At 38.6% G+C, this 18,988-nt stretch overlaps 3 protein-coding genes across 6 annotated transcripts; 1 reads left to right on the top strand and 2 right to left on the bottom strand.

Moving 5' to 3' along the window:
• Positions 1-194: 194 nt before the first annotated feature.
• LOC147179420 (solute carrier family 35 member H1-like) lies at positions 195-9,563 on the bottom strand. 2 transcript variants are annotated; one of them, XM_086069094.1, is made up of 10 exons: positions 9,392-9,563; positions 8,681-8,845; positions 5,847-5,997; positions 5,553-5,616; positions 5,397-5,469; positions 4,084-4,252; positions 2,595-2,678; positions 2,351-2,526; positions 1,799-1,928; positions 195-1,245 (listed from the first exon to the last, which is right to left on the bottom strand). In XM_086069094.1, the coding sequence occupies exons 2-10, from the start codon at positions 8,789-8,791 to the stop codon at positions 1,121-1,123; spliced, it is 1,083 nt and encodes a 360-aa protein (XP_085925220.1). In that variant the 5' UTR covers positions 8,792-8,845; positions 9,392-9,563; the 3' UTR covers positions 195-1,120. The 2 variants fall into 2 exon arrangements, with proteins under 2 accessions (XP_085925220.1, XP_085925222.1); XM_086069096.1 differs by lacking the exon at positions 9,392-9,563 and adding an exon at positions 9,022-9,287.
• A 54-nt stretch (positions 9,564-9,617) lies between these two features.
• On the top strand, positions 9,618-11,107 carry taf13 (TATA-box binding protein associated factor 13). 3 transcript variants are annotated; one of them, XM_086067715.1, is made up of 2 exons: positions 9,618-9,698; positions 10,295-11,107. In XM_086067715.1, exon 2 carries the CDS (start codon positions 10,302-10,304, stop codon positions 10,674-10,676), a length of 375 nt encoding a protein of 124 aa, XP_085923841.1. In that variant the 5' UTR covers positions 9,618-9,698; positions 10,295-10,301; the 3' UTR covers positions 10,677-11,107. The 3 variants fall into 3 exon arrangements, with proteins under 3 accessions (XP_085923841.1, XP_085923842.1, XP_085923840.1); XM_086067716.1 differs by having other exon boundaries at positions 9,629-9,698; positions 10,298-11,107; XM_086067714.1 differs by lacking the exon at positions 9,618-9,698 and adding an exon at positions 9,705-9,883.
• Positions 11,108-11,654: 547 nt separating this feature from the next.
• LOC147179418 (troponin C, skeletal muscle-like) lies at positions 11,655-18,224 on the bottom strand. The gene is made up of 6 exons (XM_086067712.1): positions 18,084-18,224; positions 17,234-17,285; positions 15,576-15,719; positions 13,921-14,035; positions 12,274-12,410; positions 11,655-12,199 (listed from the first exon to the last, which is right to left on the bottom strand). Exons 1-6 carry the CDS (start codon positions 18,084-18,086, stop codon positions 12,168-12,170), a joined length of 483 nt encoding a protein of 160 aa, XP_085923838.1. The 5' UTR covers positions 18,087-18,224; the 3' UTR covers positions 11,655-12,167.
• Positions 18,225-18,988: the final 764 nt, after the last annotated feature.

Here is an 18,988-nt window from a genome sequence, read left to right as displayed (position 1 = left end):
TACCCATTTCACTCGTTTTTTAATTTGTTTTTTTTATAAAACACTTTGTAACATATTTTTTTTAAACACGTTGCTGATATTCTATTACCATAATCAATAAACAACCCACAATGATTATCAAAGAGTTTCATAAAAGGCCTCATGTTTCGTTGCAAGTCAACTCGGTGACAGAAAAAGCAACACAATAGTCAAGGTGCCATAAAAAATAAAGTTTAATTATAATTAATATTTCCATGAATTTCAAAGACTCTGCTTTATGTACATCTCTATGACACGTAGCTTTTTGAGTCCAATTGAAATCTGTGAGGTAAATAAGGCACATTAGTCAGGACCTGAAATAACAGCCAAATGATAATTTGCCACTTAAGATGAATTAATTTGTGGAAATTCATGAAAACTGTAGTTTCTGTGCATCATTTTTTTGGTTCGGACTGATACTTTTTCCACATTAATTTGCATTAATTACCGTGTTAGAATTCAAGGCCCATCAGAGGTCAACTCGAGTTGCTAAATTAACTTTCCCATAAAGGTCCAAACAAGTGTTTGGTCAATTGAAAATGGCTCAAACTGCAACTGAGGCACTGTTTAACCTCTGAACTCAAATGCCCCTGACATCATACCTAAGGTTTTAGAAAAGTTGCACAAAAAGTCCCAACCACCGTCATTCATGACTTCACTCGAGACCTACAGTATCTCGCAAGACTCTCTCGAACTCTCTCTGAGTCAACTTAAGTGGGTTGACAGACAAGTTGACATGATGATTACAAGGTCACCACCTTTGTGCTTATTACATCAATATTCCATCTGTCACTTTGGCATTGGAAAGAACCCCATCCTGTTCCACTACAGAATCGACAACCAACTTCCATCCTATGTTGTGAACACGGAAATAGAAAAGCGACATATTTAACACCCCTAACGCAGATTAACTTGCTTCCGATTGCAGGTCAAGTCATTTATAGACCATAATGAAGATGGACTCAATGATATGATTATAAATTAAAATAATTGACGTGACCGGGTTACCTTTCACCCTTGGCAGTAGACTGTAAATGGAACAGTTTTAAGAATGCTAAAGTAAATTGGCTGACATCAGAGTTCAAACTGATGATATCGTCCGTCAGTGCAGGGTGATTTCTTCTTCCTCGTTTTCAGCAGCCGATTCATCTTCATTGTCACGTCGCAGCAAAGGCAACTCGAGCTCGGGGCTCTTACTGTTCAGCTGCCGTAAGGAGGGACTCTTGTCTTAAGGAGAAAAGGAAAAATCATTTCAGATTTACATATATTTATTTTACTTTGTTTTTGCGCCTTTTCCGTTCCCACTCTAAACGAAAGGTGGCAATCATAACCACCAGCTAGCTAGCTAGCTAGCTAGCCACTGGCTAACATATTAAGACATATTGCAAAATGTTAAAATGTTCATTTTAAAAAAAGTTAGTAAATAGATGTCACATGGTAGATGACTATTCACGGTATCATATACAGTTGATTTCCACCCAAATACATACTATGCTCCTCCCTTATAAGTCCATGGTCGACCCCCCCTTTCTAATGTTTTTCTCATTTCATCTGAGAATAGTCATTGCTAACTATATTTTGCTTCATTGCACCTTAACAATAAAAGCTATTCCGATACTGACCGAATAAACATGATCACATCAAACTTTCAACATACACAATTGAATACCTTGTCAAATTAATTTCATAGCTCCCAATACATTTTTCAATGACCCTTGTGTTTAGAATGGTCATTCGTGACATTGCAACGCTTGTTAACACTCAGCAGAGACGTACTTACTTTTGGAATAATAGACTTTGAGTCCGACATGCAGCGCAATGCCACACAGGCAGACGGCGAAGCCCAGCCAATTGAGCATGCCCATTCTGTCTCCCAACAGCGACGCTGCCAGAACCAGTGTGCATATCTCCTGCAGGAAAACAGTTGAGAGACAGAAACTGGATGACACTCAATGTCTAAGTGCCCAATTGCCATTAATTCCACAGGAGTCAAAAGTGGACAGTGACAACACAGAGTTTACATATTCAATTATGTCCAGATTGTATTGATGGGGTATAACCAACATGTGCGTTAATGCTGTCCATGCATTGGCAGATACTATATCTGATACACATCAGATTTCTATCCACCTGGATAAGCTCAAAGATGATTTAAAACAGGGACTGAGCTCCAGCTACCATTTTTTTCATATCTCAGGAAAATGGTACTGTCTGACTTTGTCATCCTTTGATCCAATCTAACTATCAACTCATGATCTCACATGTCGATACAATTGGACGGAAGGACAAACAGATATGTAAGATAACCACAAACGTTCATATAAAACTGCACCTTAAAGATCCCTGATATGGATAACGTGAGGCTGGAGGTTCGGGAGACGAGCAGGAACTCTGAAAAGCCGAGACCAAAGGCCAGGATTCCTCCAATGCTTAGTACGAAGACGGAGTACAAGAGCGGCCAGAGCTGTGTCACCCGGAATAACTTGTCAGAGTTGCTGAGGCTCAATCCTTCAAACACGCGCACAAAATGAGGACAAAGATCTGTTGAATTGAACACAGCTAAGGCTTGATCTCACCTTCATAATATAGGAAGAGAGGAAAAAGGCCAAGAAACATGAGCGGCTGGAGGTGGTACATGGCATCTATGGGGTTCTGGAGGCCTACAGTATGATGAAATATGAACAACTTTTATGAGGAGTGAGTAATAGGATCACAAATGAATTGCATAATGAAAGGCTCAAAGCATATATATTATTTTAAGTGACATGATGTAGGAACCTGGAAAGTAAAATTTCTCCAACAGATCTTATAAATCATTATTGTGAAAAATGCACTGCTGAAATGAAAAAGGCACAAAATCGCCAATAATCTTAATTAATTTACTGCCATAAATTCTTTCTCTTTTTTTTTTAAGATTATTAACTCATTCACTGCCATTGACGGTTATAGACGTCATAAATTCATTTGAACTATTTCTATTAGTTTAAATGCTTTTTCCCACTTTTGTTAACAAGAGTATGAAAACCTAGATTTTTTTTCTACATTTAGAACAGATATAAAATTTGTGATTAATCATGAGTTAACTAGTGAAGTCATGCGATTAATTACTATTAAAATCCTGACGCCCCTAATTTTTAATAATCTTTACTTAAAATTATTATTTTTTAAATTATTATTTAAAAAAAATATATATATATTTTTTTTAAGAAAAGATTATTAAAAATGAGGGGCATCAGGTGATTACAATTTGTAATCGTAATTAATCGCATGACTTCACTAGTTAACTCACAATTAATCACAAATTTTATATCTTTTCTAATACAATAAAAAAAATCTAGGTTTTCATACTCTTGTTAAAAAAGTGGAAAAAATGTTAAACTAATAGAAATAGATCAAATTAATTTTTCACGTCTATAGTCGTCAATAGCAGTGAATTAGTAAAAAATTAAAAGCAAGAGGCAATTAAATTTTTTAATTGTAATTAATCGCATGACTTCACTAGTTAACGCACGATTAATCACAAATTTTACATCTGTTCTAAATGTACAATCAAAAAATTCTAGGTTTTCATACTCTTGTTAACAAAAGTGGGGGGGAACTAATAGAAATCGTTCAAATGATTTTTTTTTACGTTTATAGCCGTCAATGGCAGTAAATGAATAAAAAAAAGAAAAGAAAAGATTATTAATAATTAGGGGCGTCAGGCGATTAAAGTTTTTAATCGTAATTAATTGCATGACTTCACTAGTTAACTTGTGATTAATCATAAATTTCATATCTGTTCTAAATGTACAATAAAAAAATCTAGGATTTCATATATATTTCAAAATGTTAAACTAATAGAAATAGTTAAATTAATTTTGGACATTTATAGCCGTCAATGACAGTGAATGAAAACTGTTCAAGTCAAGTAACGGATGCATGCGTGTCAAACAGGAATCTTAACAACCCAGTTCAAACCGTTTGATGGGGCAAATTGTGTCAAAGAAGGAAGGTGCCCAAGTAACCACCACAAGAGTAGCGCACCACTTGTATTTATTGAATGCACAACAATTGATCACTGACCCAGCTCGGCTTTCTGCATGAGCACCTGAGTGAGGGTCCAGCGGATCCCCCCGATGAAAGACGCCAGCAGCACCATGAGGAAGCCCTGCAGGTTGAACTGGGTCGATTGGAAGGTAAACATGAACAGACCGCTGGCAATTAGCAGGACCACTAAGATCAGGAATGGGTTCTGGTGGAAAGAGACCACAAGGAATTAAGAGAAAATTACTTCAAAACGCCAAATATCTCATTATACATATCGGTGGAAATATCTTCTGGGTGTGTTTTTTTTTTTTTTTAAACCAAACAACATTCTTGGAGGCTAAATAACAACTTAAAGAGAGTAGAGTGCTGTAATTCTCTCATGTAAATACAATGCTGTGCATTCCTGTTGAGTTTTTTTTTTAAACTCATTCACTGCCATTGACGGCTATAAACGTAAAAAAAATCATTTGAACTATTTCTATTAGTTTAACATTTTTTCCCCCACTTTTGTTAACAAGAGTATGAAAACCTAGAATTTGTTATTGTACATTTGAAACAGATATTAAATGTGTGATTAATCGCAAGTTAACTAGTGAAGTCATGCGATTTATTACAATTAAAAACTAATCACCTGACGCCCCCAATTTTTTTTCTTTAACTCATTCACTGCCATTGACGGCTATAAACGTTAAAAAATCATTTGAACTATTTCTATTAGTTTAACATTTTTTTCCCACTTTTGTTAACAAGAGTATGAAAACCTAGAATTTTTTATTGCACATTTGGAATCGATATAAAATTTGTGATTAATCGTGAGTTAACAAGTGAAGTCATGCGATTAATTACAATTTTAAAAAAGAATCGCCTTTTGCCCCAAATTTTTAATAATCTTTTTTTTAAATGAATTTATGGCAGTGAATGAGTTAAGAATGCGTTTCTACTCTAATTTTCTGCTTAAGTCTAAATTCCTCTTAGAGGAATGGATAAAGGCTTATTTTGTTTTCTATTCTACATAAATCACCAGTAAAAACTGGATAATGAACATTAAAGAAATATTAGAGGGATAATGGTTTCCACATACACTAGCCCACACGTTAATTGACAAATGTAATTCAATGTTTGCTGCCTTCACCAGGGAAAATACAGTCGATGGTCGTCAGAAAGCAGTAGCCAACGTTAGCCTAGCAATCTACAAGAGTCAGGGCGGCCCTAACAAACAGCGAGGCTCGAAAAGGAAGAATAATCATTGGGGTAATTTGGATAAAACTGAAACCATTTTAAATTGTTTAAAAAAAAAAGTAAGAAAAAAAAACAGCATAATATGTCTCATTTGATTCATGGATACTCACCGGCTCCTCCAGTTTTAAGACTAAAGAGAAAAAGAGAATAAAGAGCACTGCAGAAGATTTGGTCATGGTGTACCTTGAAAAACAAACACAACTCAATGAGCAGGGGGTTCAATATACAAACTATGTAATAAGGATGCATTCACGTCATTTACTTACAAGCTAATTGTGATGAAGAGGAAGCTCCAGTTGGAGAGGCCAATGTCTAGCGTTGTTGCTAAGGCTGGCGGGAAGAGGAACATCATGAACACTGCTAAGGCACGCGAGTGAGCAAAAACTAATTACTGTCCTAATTATGTCAGCCTCCACTACCACAGGTAGCGCTATGCCTCAATTAAACTTCTTATGTAGCGTTACAAGAAAGTGGCAAATCAGGAGACTTTTTTTTTTTTTACTTCAAATCCATCTATTTATACTTTCCTCTGTCAAATAAGCAAACCCGCCAATTCTCACCTGTGGGAGCCACTTTGCGGAGGTAATCATTCCAGCTCAGAACAACACGAGTCTTGCCTGTCCAGCACTTCATGGCCCGTCTGGTCAGCGCCGACAGGCAGAAGGTGAGGCCCAGGTGGACTAACGTCATGAAAAGTGGATAGTGGAAGCCCTGGAGGAGGTTACACAGATGTTCTTGTCATGAAAACTAGCTGAGTGTATTTTGGTTCTACATCAGTCAGGCTGACAATGTTGTTTCATAGTCAATTTGGGGCAGTACACAGAAATAGGATCAGATAGAAAACACATTTTACCTCATTGGCTCCCAAAAACGTATAAATACGTTCTATTTTAAATGTGGGTTTACATTTTTTTTAATGTATTTTTTTATGCTAGAGCATATAGAAGGCTTTGATGCAGCCTCTCAAATGCAAAACACGGTTGAAGAAATGGTAATTATTACACAAACAGCCAGCAGATGGCAGCAGAGCAAAAGAGATCAACCAGGGCCATGTTGAAAAAAAGTTCATTTACTCAGTTCTAAATAGATTTGTAAATAATGATGAAACTTAGCTATATTCTAATGCTAATTGCTGCAAAATGGAAACAGATACAAAACTACTTTTTTTTCTGATGAAAGAAGAGACTCTAATCTTTCTTTTGGTAGGTTCCATGTTTTTTGCTTGCTTCTATGAAAGTGGCTGGGTGTGAATGAGTTAAAGATTGTATCTTTAAAAAAACAAAAACCTTTTGGATCTGCAGGGGCACTGTTACCTACAGTATATGTTTAAATGAGACATACTATGGGACATAACTGACTTTTGGAGGGATTATACACAAATTGTTGACTCTGGAAAACCTGCCCACCCATTACAAACAAAATTAAACAACAAAGTAAATACTCTTGTTATTTGCCCGTTTTTGAAAATGAGTCGGTGCGAGAGGTGTTCCACTAATTTATGTAATAACCAGCCCACGTATTGAGTTGTTCCACCCATGACATGATCAGCTGGGCAGGTCAAAGGGCAGAGTCCAGCTTTGTCTGAACACTATCATGAAGAGACACTATCCCTCAGAAACACCAACATCACACACAGGCGTGATACCCCTGCTACCATATCAAAAGCTAAAAGATAAGCAGAGCTGCACTGAGCTTTGTTGTACGCACAGATTAGCATTTAGCTTCTGATAAGCGGCACATACTCGATTGCTCAGTGAAGTTGTCCATGCGGTGGTATTTTTGAGCAAAGTTTGGTGATGTATTCTTTGCCTGATGTGTTGCTTCATGAGTAAAAATGTTTTGATTGTCTTTCTGCTCTAGGTTGTACACTTGCAAGTGGAGGTTGCTGTAGCCGGGGCACTGCATGCATGCAAAAAGCGGCTAACTTCAGCAAGATAAGGAGGACTAGGGTGTGCAAAGTGTGTTTTTTTTTTTTTGCCCTTGGCCTGTTTTGACAAAAAAAAACATGTTATACATTTTATTGGGGGGATGAAAGTAACATAATTGGAATGCTGCATATGGTGAGCAGCCATTTCTGTAATTAGCAGCATGAGCTCTAAAAAGAATGATTAGTAAAGGGCACTGAGCGGGCTCTATTGTGAAAACGAACCTATTAATTAACTAAGCAATCAAAATACTGCTAATAAATATTCACAAACAGCACCTCCCACTTAGGGACCTCTGTGCTCGATTGAGGCAACGAGACAATATGTTACACTTGGTTTATGTTGTCTATAAATATAATTTCATGAAAAAAGTGACTGCGACAACTGAGCATGTATTCTTGTGCCGCATATTCGTACACAGCTGTGCAAACAAGATCATTGCACGCCGTTGGTAACCTTGAAAAGTCTCAATTATTGTAAATATTTGTACAAAGAAAACCCACCTGTCATGAATATAAAAACAAACAAATAAAAAAAACTAAGCGTGTACTCATTTTGTCACTCCAAGATGTATTCTTACGTTGCTGTGCAAATGAGTTCAGTGTGTCTCGTTCAAGCAGGAAAATGTTTTGAAAAACCTGATGATCCAGTACTTGTGCGATGCAAATACAGTACTGTGTCTGTATACACTCTTTCCCGCATTTTCACACCTTCCCTCTGCTCGTATCTCATTCTCAGGATCTTCATCTGTCCTCTCTCTGACAACCCTCTACTCGTCTGGCTCTCTCTGGTGCTCTCAACTTCAGCTTTCTCAACACCATCGTCCCAATCAGTCTGTCTCAAAGTCTGCCTCATTTGTATGCTGGTGAAAAAAATAAGAGTATAATAATAAATAATATCAAGCCTGCAACAGTAGCCTACAGTAAGTTTTGTGTTCTGTTCAGGATAAATGACAGCAGAGTAGCTGGAAAATGTTTGAACACTAGAAGCTGGCGCTTTTAAAGCCGCCACAGGATTAAACATATTCTCCACAAATCATTATTGGAGTTGACAACATCAAACAATCTTCTTAAAAAAAAGAAGAAGAAAAAAAAAGAAGCCACGAATGGATAATATCTTGCTTCTGCGGATCTGTTGAGTCATCATAGTAGACAAGTATTGACTGGTACCTTGACATACAAAATGCCATCAATCTCTTCCAGCACCCAAAAAATAAAAACATTTACCTGAATAAACTCAACCCTATAACCTAGGTGTGTGCAACTCTCCATTAAATGACTATGTGATACGTATCTCGATACCTGGGGTGTGGCACGATTCAAGGACGGTTCAATGTTTACATATGTACATATGTCGTTATCAGTACGTTAAATGTGGTATTTCCTTCAAAGTTCTCTCTATCACCAATAAAAGAGCTAAATGAGCCCACATTGACTGTAACAAAGTCAGGCAAAAGTACGCTGACTTACCTTCATGAGCCATTTGTTATAGAAGGTGATGCCAATAGAGAAGACATAGTAGAGGAGAACCAGTCCCACAGTCCGGAGTGTCCTGCAGAGCAACTGGACCGGACACGCCATACACGTACTTCCAGTGTCATCTGCAGGGTGAACTCGATCTCCCTTTTTAAACACCTGTAGGGAATTTTTACATATTTAGAGTAGCTAAACAAGCACACTAAGCCGGCGAGTTGAAAAGTGTTCAAAATGGCTAGCTGTAATTATTAACACATCGAATAACTGGTAAGACCCATATTAAGGTGCCAAATATTACATTCTGATCTGTTTATTGTGCAAGTTGGAGAGCTCACCGGTAACGCTGAGAACGTTGATGGGTTCCGACCTTTTCAACCTAGCTCAACTTTCTAGCTCAGGCTAACGTTAGCTTCCCAATAGTTATCGGTCTCTATTAATGAAGTCACTAAATCAAGTGGTGAAAATGCTTATTGTTTGCCACGGTGACCGACGTGGTGCAACGATTGGCTCTATCTAGTGATTACGTTGCCATGAGCACACGTCGTCTCCAATCCAGGCTGACAGTTTAGTTAAGAACTCTCCCGATTAATATGAACATTAGCACCTAGCATTTATTTTCAACGCCGGAAATCCTTTCATATCATTGTAAGCTACTCTTTCCCAACTGTCATAATTATGTTCGACGCCACACACACACATACAGACCTTTTTACATGTGTTGAATTCTCCTTAGAAGTGTTTTCGGTCCGCGCGCGTTAAAACACAGAAGATATATGAGGCGTTTATGGGTGCTATTACGTCTAAATTGTAATATTTAAAACGATATTGTCCATCACACTCCACTTACACCGTGGGAAGTCAGCGTAGTGGTAATAAATGCGCCACACGGGGGCAGTGTTTCCGAAAAGCTTCAAATTTCCACCAAGACTCACTTCCTGTCGACGACACAAAACCGGAAGCAGAACTGAAGCGAGATTCAAGAGACTGTTTTGATTCTACACCGAATTTTGAAGTGAGGTTTTCGTTCCTTTGCGTACGGATGGATTAAATACAGGGTGTCCTTTACGTTTTAGTATCTTTTTTTTTCTATTCAGAATAAACTAATAATGCGTCTAAATAAAGAACAACGAATTGAAACATACCGGGCTCAGGAAGCAGGCGTAGTTGCAATCGACTTTGAACAAACAATTTAATGAGGTTAGTCGTTAAAAGGTGCTTTATGGGATTAGAATAATGTTAATCTTAACGGGATGAGTCCGACGAAGATGCAAGTTTCTGAGACATGGGGGTGACGGGGACCATTCCTTTATTTAGGCTGTGGTTATTTTGCCGTGACCGGCAAGTCTGCCACTCGCGTTGTAGTGCCGTGAACGGCTCTGATTGGTCACGCTCAGGAGCAGCATATATTAGTCTGGCGTGAATATTTTGGGGCCCTTTGATGATTAGATAAGCAGTTTCCAGACGCTTGGATCTTGTCGAGCATTTTACATAAATAAAAATGGTTTTCTTAAAAGATGATTATTTTTTACAATCTAAGGAAACTCAATTCTAAATAATAGTAAAAATGATAACTAATTAAAAGTTGTTTTTTTGTTTTGTTTGCTGCAGCAGCAGAATGGCAGACGAGGAGGACGAGACTGGTTTCGAGGAGGAGTTGGATGAGGGCTGCAGCGGCGTGGATGTGTGCCACGGCCGCCGAAAGAGGCTGTTCTCCAAGGAGCTCCGTTGCATGATGTACGGCTTTGGGGACGACCAGAACCCGTACACCGAGTCGGTGGATATCCTTGAAGACCTGGTAATCGAGTTCATCACAGAAATGACGCACAAAGCCATGTCCATTGGGCGCCAGGGCCGCGTCCAGGTGGAGGACATCGTCTTTCTCATTCGAAAGGATCCCAGGAAGTTCGCCAGAGTCAAAGACTTGCTGACCATGAATGAGGAGCTTAAGAGGGCCCGCAAAGCTTTCGATGAGGCAAACTATGGCTCATGAACACCAGCTGAAACAATTACATACACTTTCACAATTATTCGATCACAACTTGGACATTCATCCTCCCAGTCAATAACACACAGACACAGACAAACAAGCATTTGCACTTCATCTTCACACCTTTAAATAAATCTATGAACCAACATGCATGTTTTTGGACAGCATATTATTTACTGGTGCGTGCACACTATGTGTTGTTTTGAATATTTAATTATTTTTAAGTAGATCTTATGCACCCTGTAACCCTTTTAAATAAATGTATGCTTTGTGTATTAACATAAGTCTTTTTTTTGTGTAGGGCACAGGGGTTCTTTGTTTTTTTATTACATTTTTTTTTTACACAATAAAACCAACACTTTTTAAAATTAAATTTATTAAAATATGTACAGTATATAGCCACGGATTAGAATAAAAATTTAGTAGCCAAGGTTCATGTGTGTTCTGGTTGTCATTGACATACAGATCAGTGATGATGATATGATTGATGTCGGTTCCATCCAGAAGCAAAAAGTTACTGTAATTCCATAATTTTTCCACCCATCCATTTTCTACAGCACTTGTCCTTATTGTGGTGAGCCCGAGCATATCCAAGATGACTATGGCTAAGAGGCCTTAGCCTGGACTAGTCACCAGCCAATCACAGAACACATAGAAATAATAAAAAAATATATTGTAATAAAAAGCAACTATTTACACTGCATGTTATGGACAATTTAGAGCACTGTGTCAAACTCGAGGCTGGGGGCAAGATCTGGCCCACCATATAAGTTTATGTGGTCCATGAAGGCAAATAAGTTTGTCTATTTCATGTTTCTTTGCTGTTTTTTTATTATCATTTTGGCAGAAAATCTATACCAACATTTGAACTTTTAACACATTTTACAAGCAATCTTAGTTAAACCAAATGTGATTACTGTATATTTGAATTTTTACATTTGCGTCACTAATGGCAGGGTTTAAAACAAAATGGACAAAAAGAAGAAACAACATTATTTTATTGCTATTCCTCAAACAACATTTTACAGACTGTTAATATGACAGACTACAAGTGAGCATGTTGTTCATTTATTCTTGCTGCTACTCAAGCACTTAACTTCTTTGTACAGTGAAGTGGTTTCTGAATGAATTGGTCTAAGTAATAGGTTGCGGTTTCATCTAGACTACATCTAGAATAAAAAGAAAAGCCGGTGGGGCGGGGGGTGTCGTCCTGGGCAGGGGTCTGTGACTGGAATCAGCCGCGGTCCTCCTTTACAGACTTCCTCTTAATACAAGCATCCATGAGCTGTCTGCCTGCACTAAATAGTGTACTCGTCCAACCGCAGGAGACGCCCCGCCTCGTCTCTTCAGGGTGCAAAATCTTTCTGTTAAGGGTGTTCTGAGGATGGAGAGTGAATTGAAAATGGGTGAGTCATGTGAGGGGGTCAGATGAATTCCGACGCGGTGGGAGGGGTTCGCAAGGGCGAGGAGGAATGTCCATGAGTATGTCTGCTTTTACTGCACATTCTCCATCATCTTGAGGAATTCTGGTGAGCACAAGACAACAAGTGAGCAGCAGAACAGAACAAACTGTGTGCTGGAGTCATCATTCTGCACGTACCGTCAAAGTCCAGCATGCCGTCTGCGTTTTTGTCTCCATCCTTCATCAGCTCGTCGATCTCATCCTCTGAGATGGGCTCGCCGGTGCTGCGGATGATCAGGGAGAACTCCTCTCTGTCGATGTAGCCATCGGCGTTCCTGTGTGAAGGCACATCATTTGTTTATAAATGCTACCTATGATGTCGATGTTTTTAGGTATCTTATGTGCTTCACTTGAGTATCTAGTCCACTTGTTTTTTTTTTCTCATCGTGCCGATTTGTAAAAACAGGTAATTGGCAATAAAACATAATTTCAGTACATTTCAGTTTCTGGAAATGTAGTGGTACATTCTGCTGCCTTTCATGCAGAGGGTGAAGGACAGTTTGATTACTGGTATGTAATAATGGTGTGCCCAAAAATCGATTCTCATAAGAATCGCGATTCTCATTTAGTACGATTCAGAATTGATTTTATATGTCCCCAAATCCATTTTATTTAAATGATTTCATACTGTCTTCCCTTTGTTTGTGTGTGCCTTTATTGGGAGCGCTGTTTATGCTGTACCCGATTTGGCCACTTAGGGGCAGTGTGTTTCCACGCTGTCTGTTACACTGTTAAGTTGTAGCCACATTAGAGAGTAGAAGGAAAAAGTCACGATCAAGTTATTCCAATAAAAGTTGTTTTTTTGCAGCGCGGAGCCGTTTTTTTGAGTGATAAAGTAGCGCGCTAATTGGCATTAGCGAGTCAGACTGGAGTAGATCATTACGATTCCTTGAACATATATAAATTGAAGCAAAAATCATTGTCAATCAAATCATTTTGAACCAAAAATCATTCCCAATCGAAAATCGATTGGGAATCGAATCGCACACCCAAAAATCAAAATCGAATTGTGAGACATTCAAAGATTCCCTCCCCTAGTATGTAATGTACCCCATTGGGGTAGATGCCACAGACTTCCGACTTCCGGGTGCGCCCCCCCGTCCATCAACTCTCTGAAACGCTTCGGACATCTGAGACGGACGGACACACTCGCACTCGTCGACGGGAACGCGCAACCGAGAGGCACAAAGGCAGAAGCGCAAGAACATGTCGCAAACAGGAAACAGAAACAAAGCTGATGTGTGAAGACCAGGAAGTCCCGCCTCCTCCGTGGCATACACCCCATATCAGGAAAGTATAGGGGGAGGAGCTAGCATTAGCTTATTGTTGGTAGAAAGTAGCCATTTCTCAATTGGCATTCTAATCCGTTCTTACATCCTTGTGATCTTGTGAAACGTCATCAGTAGCGGCCCATGTACTGAGAATACAAAATACATCCAGAACACACGGAATCCGGATGTTGTTCTTGTCAGCTTGCTTTAAACAAGAATGTAACGGTTGGATACTTGCGAAGGCTTGGCTAGGAAAATATTCCAAGATGCATTTTGTGTTGCTATCATGGGAATACGTCATTTTTAGTTGAATTGACATTACATCAAAGAAAAGTAAGTTAGTTGCCTCAATAAAATGTCAGTGGTAGTGTGTATAAAGTTTTAGTGAAAGTTTAGGGAAAGTACTCAATAGGATGTCACCAATGGACGTGTCTCACACAGGGTCCTCCTGTTTTTGCCACCTGTGATCAATACGCAACTAAACAGAAACAGCCTTGTCACAGTGCACTCGTACTTGTCGAAAATACGGAAGCACTCCGCCAACTCTTCCTCGCTCTTGCCGGCCTGGTCCTCCTTGAGCAGCCTCACCATCATGACCAAGAACTCCTCGAAGTCGATGGTACCGCTGCCTGTGAGAAAGGGAGGTGCTCCATTATGGACTGGTGGGATCTAGTCTCGATGGCTCTCTTGAATATTTGAAATTAATGAGTGTTTAAGGTCAGGTTGCTTTGAAACTTGTTGGGTGACAATTATTTTATACTGTCTTGCCCCTGTTTGTGTGCGCCTTTATTGGGTTCACTGTTCATGTTGTACACGATTTGGCCACTTAGGGGCAGTGTGGCTCCGCTCGTTCTGATACACTGTTAAGTTGTAGCCACATAGAAGCAAAAAGTCATGATCAAGTTATTCCAATAAAAGTTGTTGTTTTTTGCAGTGTAGGATGTTAAGATGCTTCTCTGTATACATTCCTGAAGCGTTTTGTATGAATAGTCATTCTTTTGAGTGATAAAAGTGCCACGAGTAGCGCGCTAATTAGCATTAGCGAGTCAGACTGGAGTAGATCATGACAATTCTTTGCATATCTATAAATTGAAGCAGAAATCATTGTCAATCAAAATTGTTTTTAAATCTAAAATCGTTCTTAACCGATAATCGATTCTGAATCGAATCACAGACCCCAAAAAGAGGAATCGAATCGAATCGTGAGACAGTCAAAGATTCCCGGTCCTAATATCTTGTTGTAGTCTGCTGTCCACTAAAAGTGGTTTGTTATGTCAAGTGGGATATTTTCAAATAGTATTAAAGTTGGGATAATGACACTAGGTCGGTCTAGATTTTGGAGGCTTTAATTTTGGAATGATTCTTTCTGATTCCTTGGCGGCATTTATTTTGAAATATTGACTCAAAAGAAAATTTACTGAAAAGGGTTTAATGGTTTAATATTATAGTACTGTATTATATTCTTTATTTGATATCTTGAAACCAGAGGAGAAGCTCAATAAAGTCCACCAAAAAAAGCGGGCCAGGTCTTTAAAGGATGAGTTTGTTTTTTTTAAAGTCGAATTTGAATAATAGCGTTCATTCAATAACAAAATTCATTTTCATTGTTAACTCATTCACTGCCATTGACGGCTATAGACGTCAAAAATGTATTTGAACTATTTCTATTACTTTAATTTTTTCCCCACTTCTGCTAACAAGAGTATGAAAACCTAGATAATTCTTTTTTTTTTTAGAACAGATATAAAATTTGTGATTAATAGTTAGTTAACAAGTCATGTGATTAATTACAATTAAAAAATGTAATTGCCTGACGGGCCTAATTAAAAAAAATAAAAATAAAATAAGGGCCGTTTAATCGTAATTAATCGCATGATAATTAAATATCTGTTATAAATGTACAATAAAAAAATCTAGGTTTTCATAAAAAAAAAATAATTATGATTTTTTTTTTTTAACTAATAGAAATAGTTCACATGAATTTTTGACGTCTATATGGCAGTGAATGAGTTAAATGTTACTCTTTATAATTAATTTGCCAATCATTTACTAAAAATAATTTAACATGGTTAATCTGAGTAATATTTTCATTTTATACAATGAATATTTTTTTAATGAGATAAATGAAATTTTTTAAATGGTTTCATCCCAGTGCTCCTCTTGGCTCACCGTCTTCATCCACCTCCTCAATGATCTCATCCAGCTCCTCTCGTGTTGGGTTTTGTCCCAACATCCTCATCACGGTGCCCAACTCCTTGGTGCTGATATCACCGCCACCGTCGGTGTCGAACATGTCGAACGCGGCCTTGAACTCTGGAGAGAGAAGGAGAGAGTGCCACTTGAAATAAATCTTCTTGTTCTTACATGGGATGTAAAGCATTCCTGTAATTTCTGTTTTGTGATTTGCTATCTACTGGAAGGGGACTTGTTCACTGGTGACAGTGATTTTTTAAAAAACAGGTGCATCTCAAAGAATTAGCACGTCGAAAGTTAATTTATTTCAATTGTTCAACTCAAAACTTACACTTCATGTAACTTTTGGGGAAATAGTTTTAAAGGGACAGTGTGTAGAACTTAGTGTCATCTAGTGGTGAACTAACAGAATGCAACAATTTTGAAGCACGCGCACTACGGTGTCTCAGAGAGACCACACTTCACAAGGATACCACCAATTACCAACTATTATTATTAGGAGTGAGTCAGCGAGCGAACAGCCCGGTGAGCATAAAACTAGATGGAGCGGCGAGTAAGAGTGTCTAGCAAGAATTCGCTGTAATGGCTAACAAGAGCGGCTAGCCGGAGAAGCTAGCAAAAGCAAGCGAGAGCAAAGCAGAGGGAGGCAAGTGGGAGCCCGAATCACGAAACTCAGTGGACGGTAGGCGGTGGTCAACTCGGCGGTCTGATACTAGCTGCAAGCACCACCAGAGGCTAACTACGTTCGCCAAGTTCTTCTCTTTCGTGTATCCGTAGCAGAAAGATGGCAGTGAAACATGTCGACTGTAAGGCACGACTTATTGTGTGAAATTATTTTTTTGCTTATTACTGAAATTTATAGTAGTTTTTTAAGTACACCACTAGATGGTGCTAAATTCTACACACTGTCCCTTTAGAATAATTGTCATCTTCTAATTTTTTGAGATGGCGAATGTTGGGGTGTTGTTAGCCCTAAGAATGGACTCATGAAATATTTACTTCTGTGTGCAACGAGTCTACATAAAATATGAATTTCACTTTTTGAATTAAATTGAACTCTTAACATTTTCTGTGCTATAACATTTTTATATGTACCTGCAATGTCTAAAATCAGCACAAATAAGTCTTTGATTTTGAAATATCTCATCAAATTGCAATCACATCTTTAGTACTTTCTACTGGTACTGTAACAGATTTATTCCTTTCAATGTTGGATTCTATCATTGGAATTTATTCATGATAGTCATTATGTGCAGCAGTGCAGATTATGCAGGACTTTAATACATTGCATCCAAACTTCAGACTTTGTTAGGGGGATATAAGGCATTAATCCACAAAAGTCTGAAAATAGCCCTGGTGAAAATATACCTTATTTAGTTGAATATGTAAATATGTTGCGTTTTATATTGAATACAAAAGAGTGATTTCCTTACTAAAAATAAACAATCTTTGCTTTGTCATTTCTTTAGTGTGGATCTGTCTCACTTCCAGTTCCTGCCGTTCTGCCTGTACTTTCTGTTATTTGTATGGCAGCAGAGCCCGATAGGCATGTGACAATCACAATCTGGTCTTGCGGGCACACATTTCTACCCACTAACAAGTAGTGGCATCATCTTGTAAGGTGACCATCTTACCAGCCAGCATTTCATCGCTCAGGTAGGAGCGGGCCTCTTGCTGCGCGTCAGTCTGCAAGCAAACGTCATCATCAGTGGGCACAACACTTTTTCTTTTTCCATCGAATACACATCCAATGTCAATATTTCCATATATGCTCAGTGTTCACATGCTATTTGCAATTTTTTTTTTGTTTTTTAAATGGTATTATTGACAATGAAGTGTGGTACAAGGAGCGGCGGCAGCGTCTTAAAAAGGCTTGTTGTTGAGCTGACTGTAAATCAACCCGGCTATTTCAGGCTCAACACATTAGGCTTGGCTGTATATGGCCTGCGGACATCCAATCCTTGGGAATTTGTCACTTAAGCGGAATCTTCACCTGAGCAGCTGCAGCCCATTCCAGCCGCCCGCCCCTCAACTTCCACACTCAGTTTGAAAATCCGTGTCATGATTCAACCTGCATCGACAAGTTTGCTCTAATATGACAAGCTCTGTATGTAATTAGTTAGTAGAATAATAAAAAAACTAAAGTGCAGATGTAATCCAATTAGTGTTAACATTAAAAAGAGGTGAGGATGGGTTTTATAGGTCAAGGACATATAGCTTGAGTCACATTTGGCAGAACTATAGAAAGTGAATTATACTAGTATATCATAATGTTAAAAATAATAATTCGAATTCATAAAAATAAAAAAAGGTTATTAAAGTAGACCAAAAGTCTTGTGATAAAATCATTAGACTTTTCAATTAGGGAGTATTCTCTATTGAATGTATTTCACACATGTCTATTACTTTAAATTAAGCCAATCATTATGACCGCCATACCCTGCTGGCTGCCTGACAGGTCCGTTATAGCACTGTGTCTCTTACCATGATTGTGGATTAGCTTTCCCCCCCTAGAAATCCAAGGAAAAAAAAGCCCCAAAGGAGTGGTCAATCCGTGTGCACCCCAACAGAGAGACTAGACGTCAAGTGAGGCTTCAGACACACTTTAAACCGGATGGCCACAGGTCCCGCCTCCCCCCAGCTCTTACAGGTCTCCAGATATAGTCTCCTGAACTTTTAGGGTTCTTGGGGAACCGAGGCAAGCCAATCACACTTTGGAGGGGAATGTGTCTTGAGGTGGAAGTGGTTGAAAACAGGAAACAGAAAATGCAACGATGATGATGTGAAGTAAAAACATGAGCCAAGCAACCGTTGACAATGTTCCAGGACTTTGCTTCCTCCTGGGACTCTTGCTCACAAACACGTAGCATTTCTTGCTATCCCTCGAGACTCCGCAAAGGGACCGGCAACTCAGAAATCACACCAAATATTGCTAGTGGCTACGAGGAACCCCCTGAGAGAAGGCTAATATTGGTCCATATCAGCGACACAACTGAAAATCCGTTGGACACCGTAATGACAACAGGATTGTGGAATCTCCCTAATGGGGCCCCCCTACTAACAGGCTTTATTTATGTTAATTGTTTGTATATTTTGTCAAGTTTTAGGGTGGACTTGTATGATCTTTCTGGCCTGGGGCCCCCAGGAGGCCTAGAAACCACTCTAGACGTGACATTGATGCTAGTAAATAAACACAATTTCACAAAAATTGTATTTCATCAAACATGGATGCAAAAAGCATCATAATCTTATTATAACAATGTTTTTCAAAAACTGGTTTGCATTGAGGCCTAGTAAACAATGTGACGTGGACGAGGATTAAATCTGGACTTTTGTGATGATTATGTTTCAATCAGGGCGTAAAACTCAAGACCAGGAGAAGAACACAT

Source organism: Leptonotus elevatus, chromosome 2, assembly GCF_054856555.1.
Source record: "Leptonotus elevatus isolate MCC_2025b chromosome 2, RoL_Lele_1.0, whole genome shotgun sequence".
NCBI lineage: Eukaryota > Metazoa > Chordata > Actinopteri > Syngnathiformes > Syngnathidae > Leptonotus > Leptonotus elevatus.
This window is presented reverse-complemented; position numbering and strand designations above follow the sequence as displayed.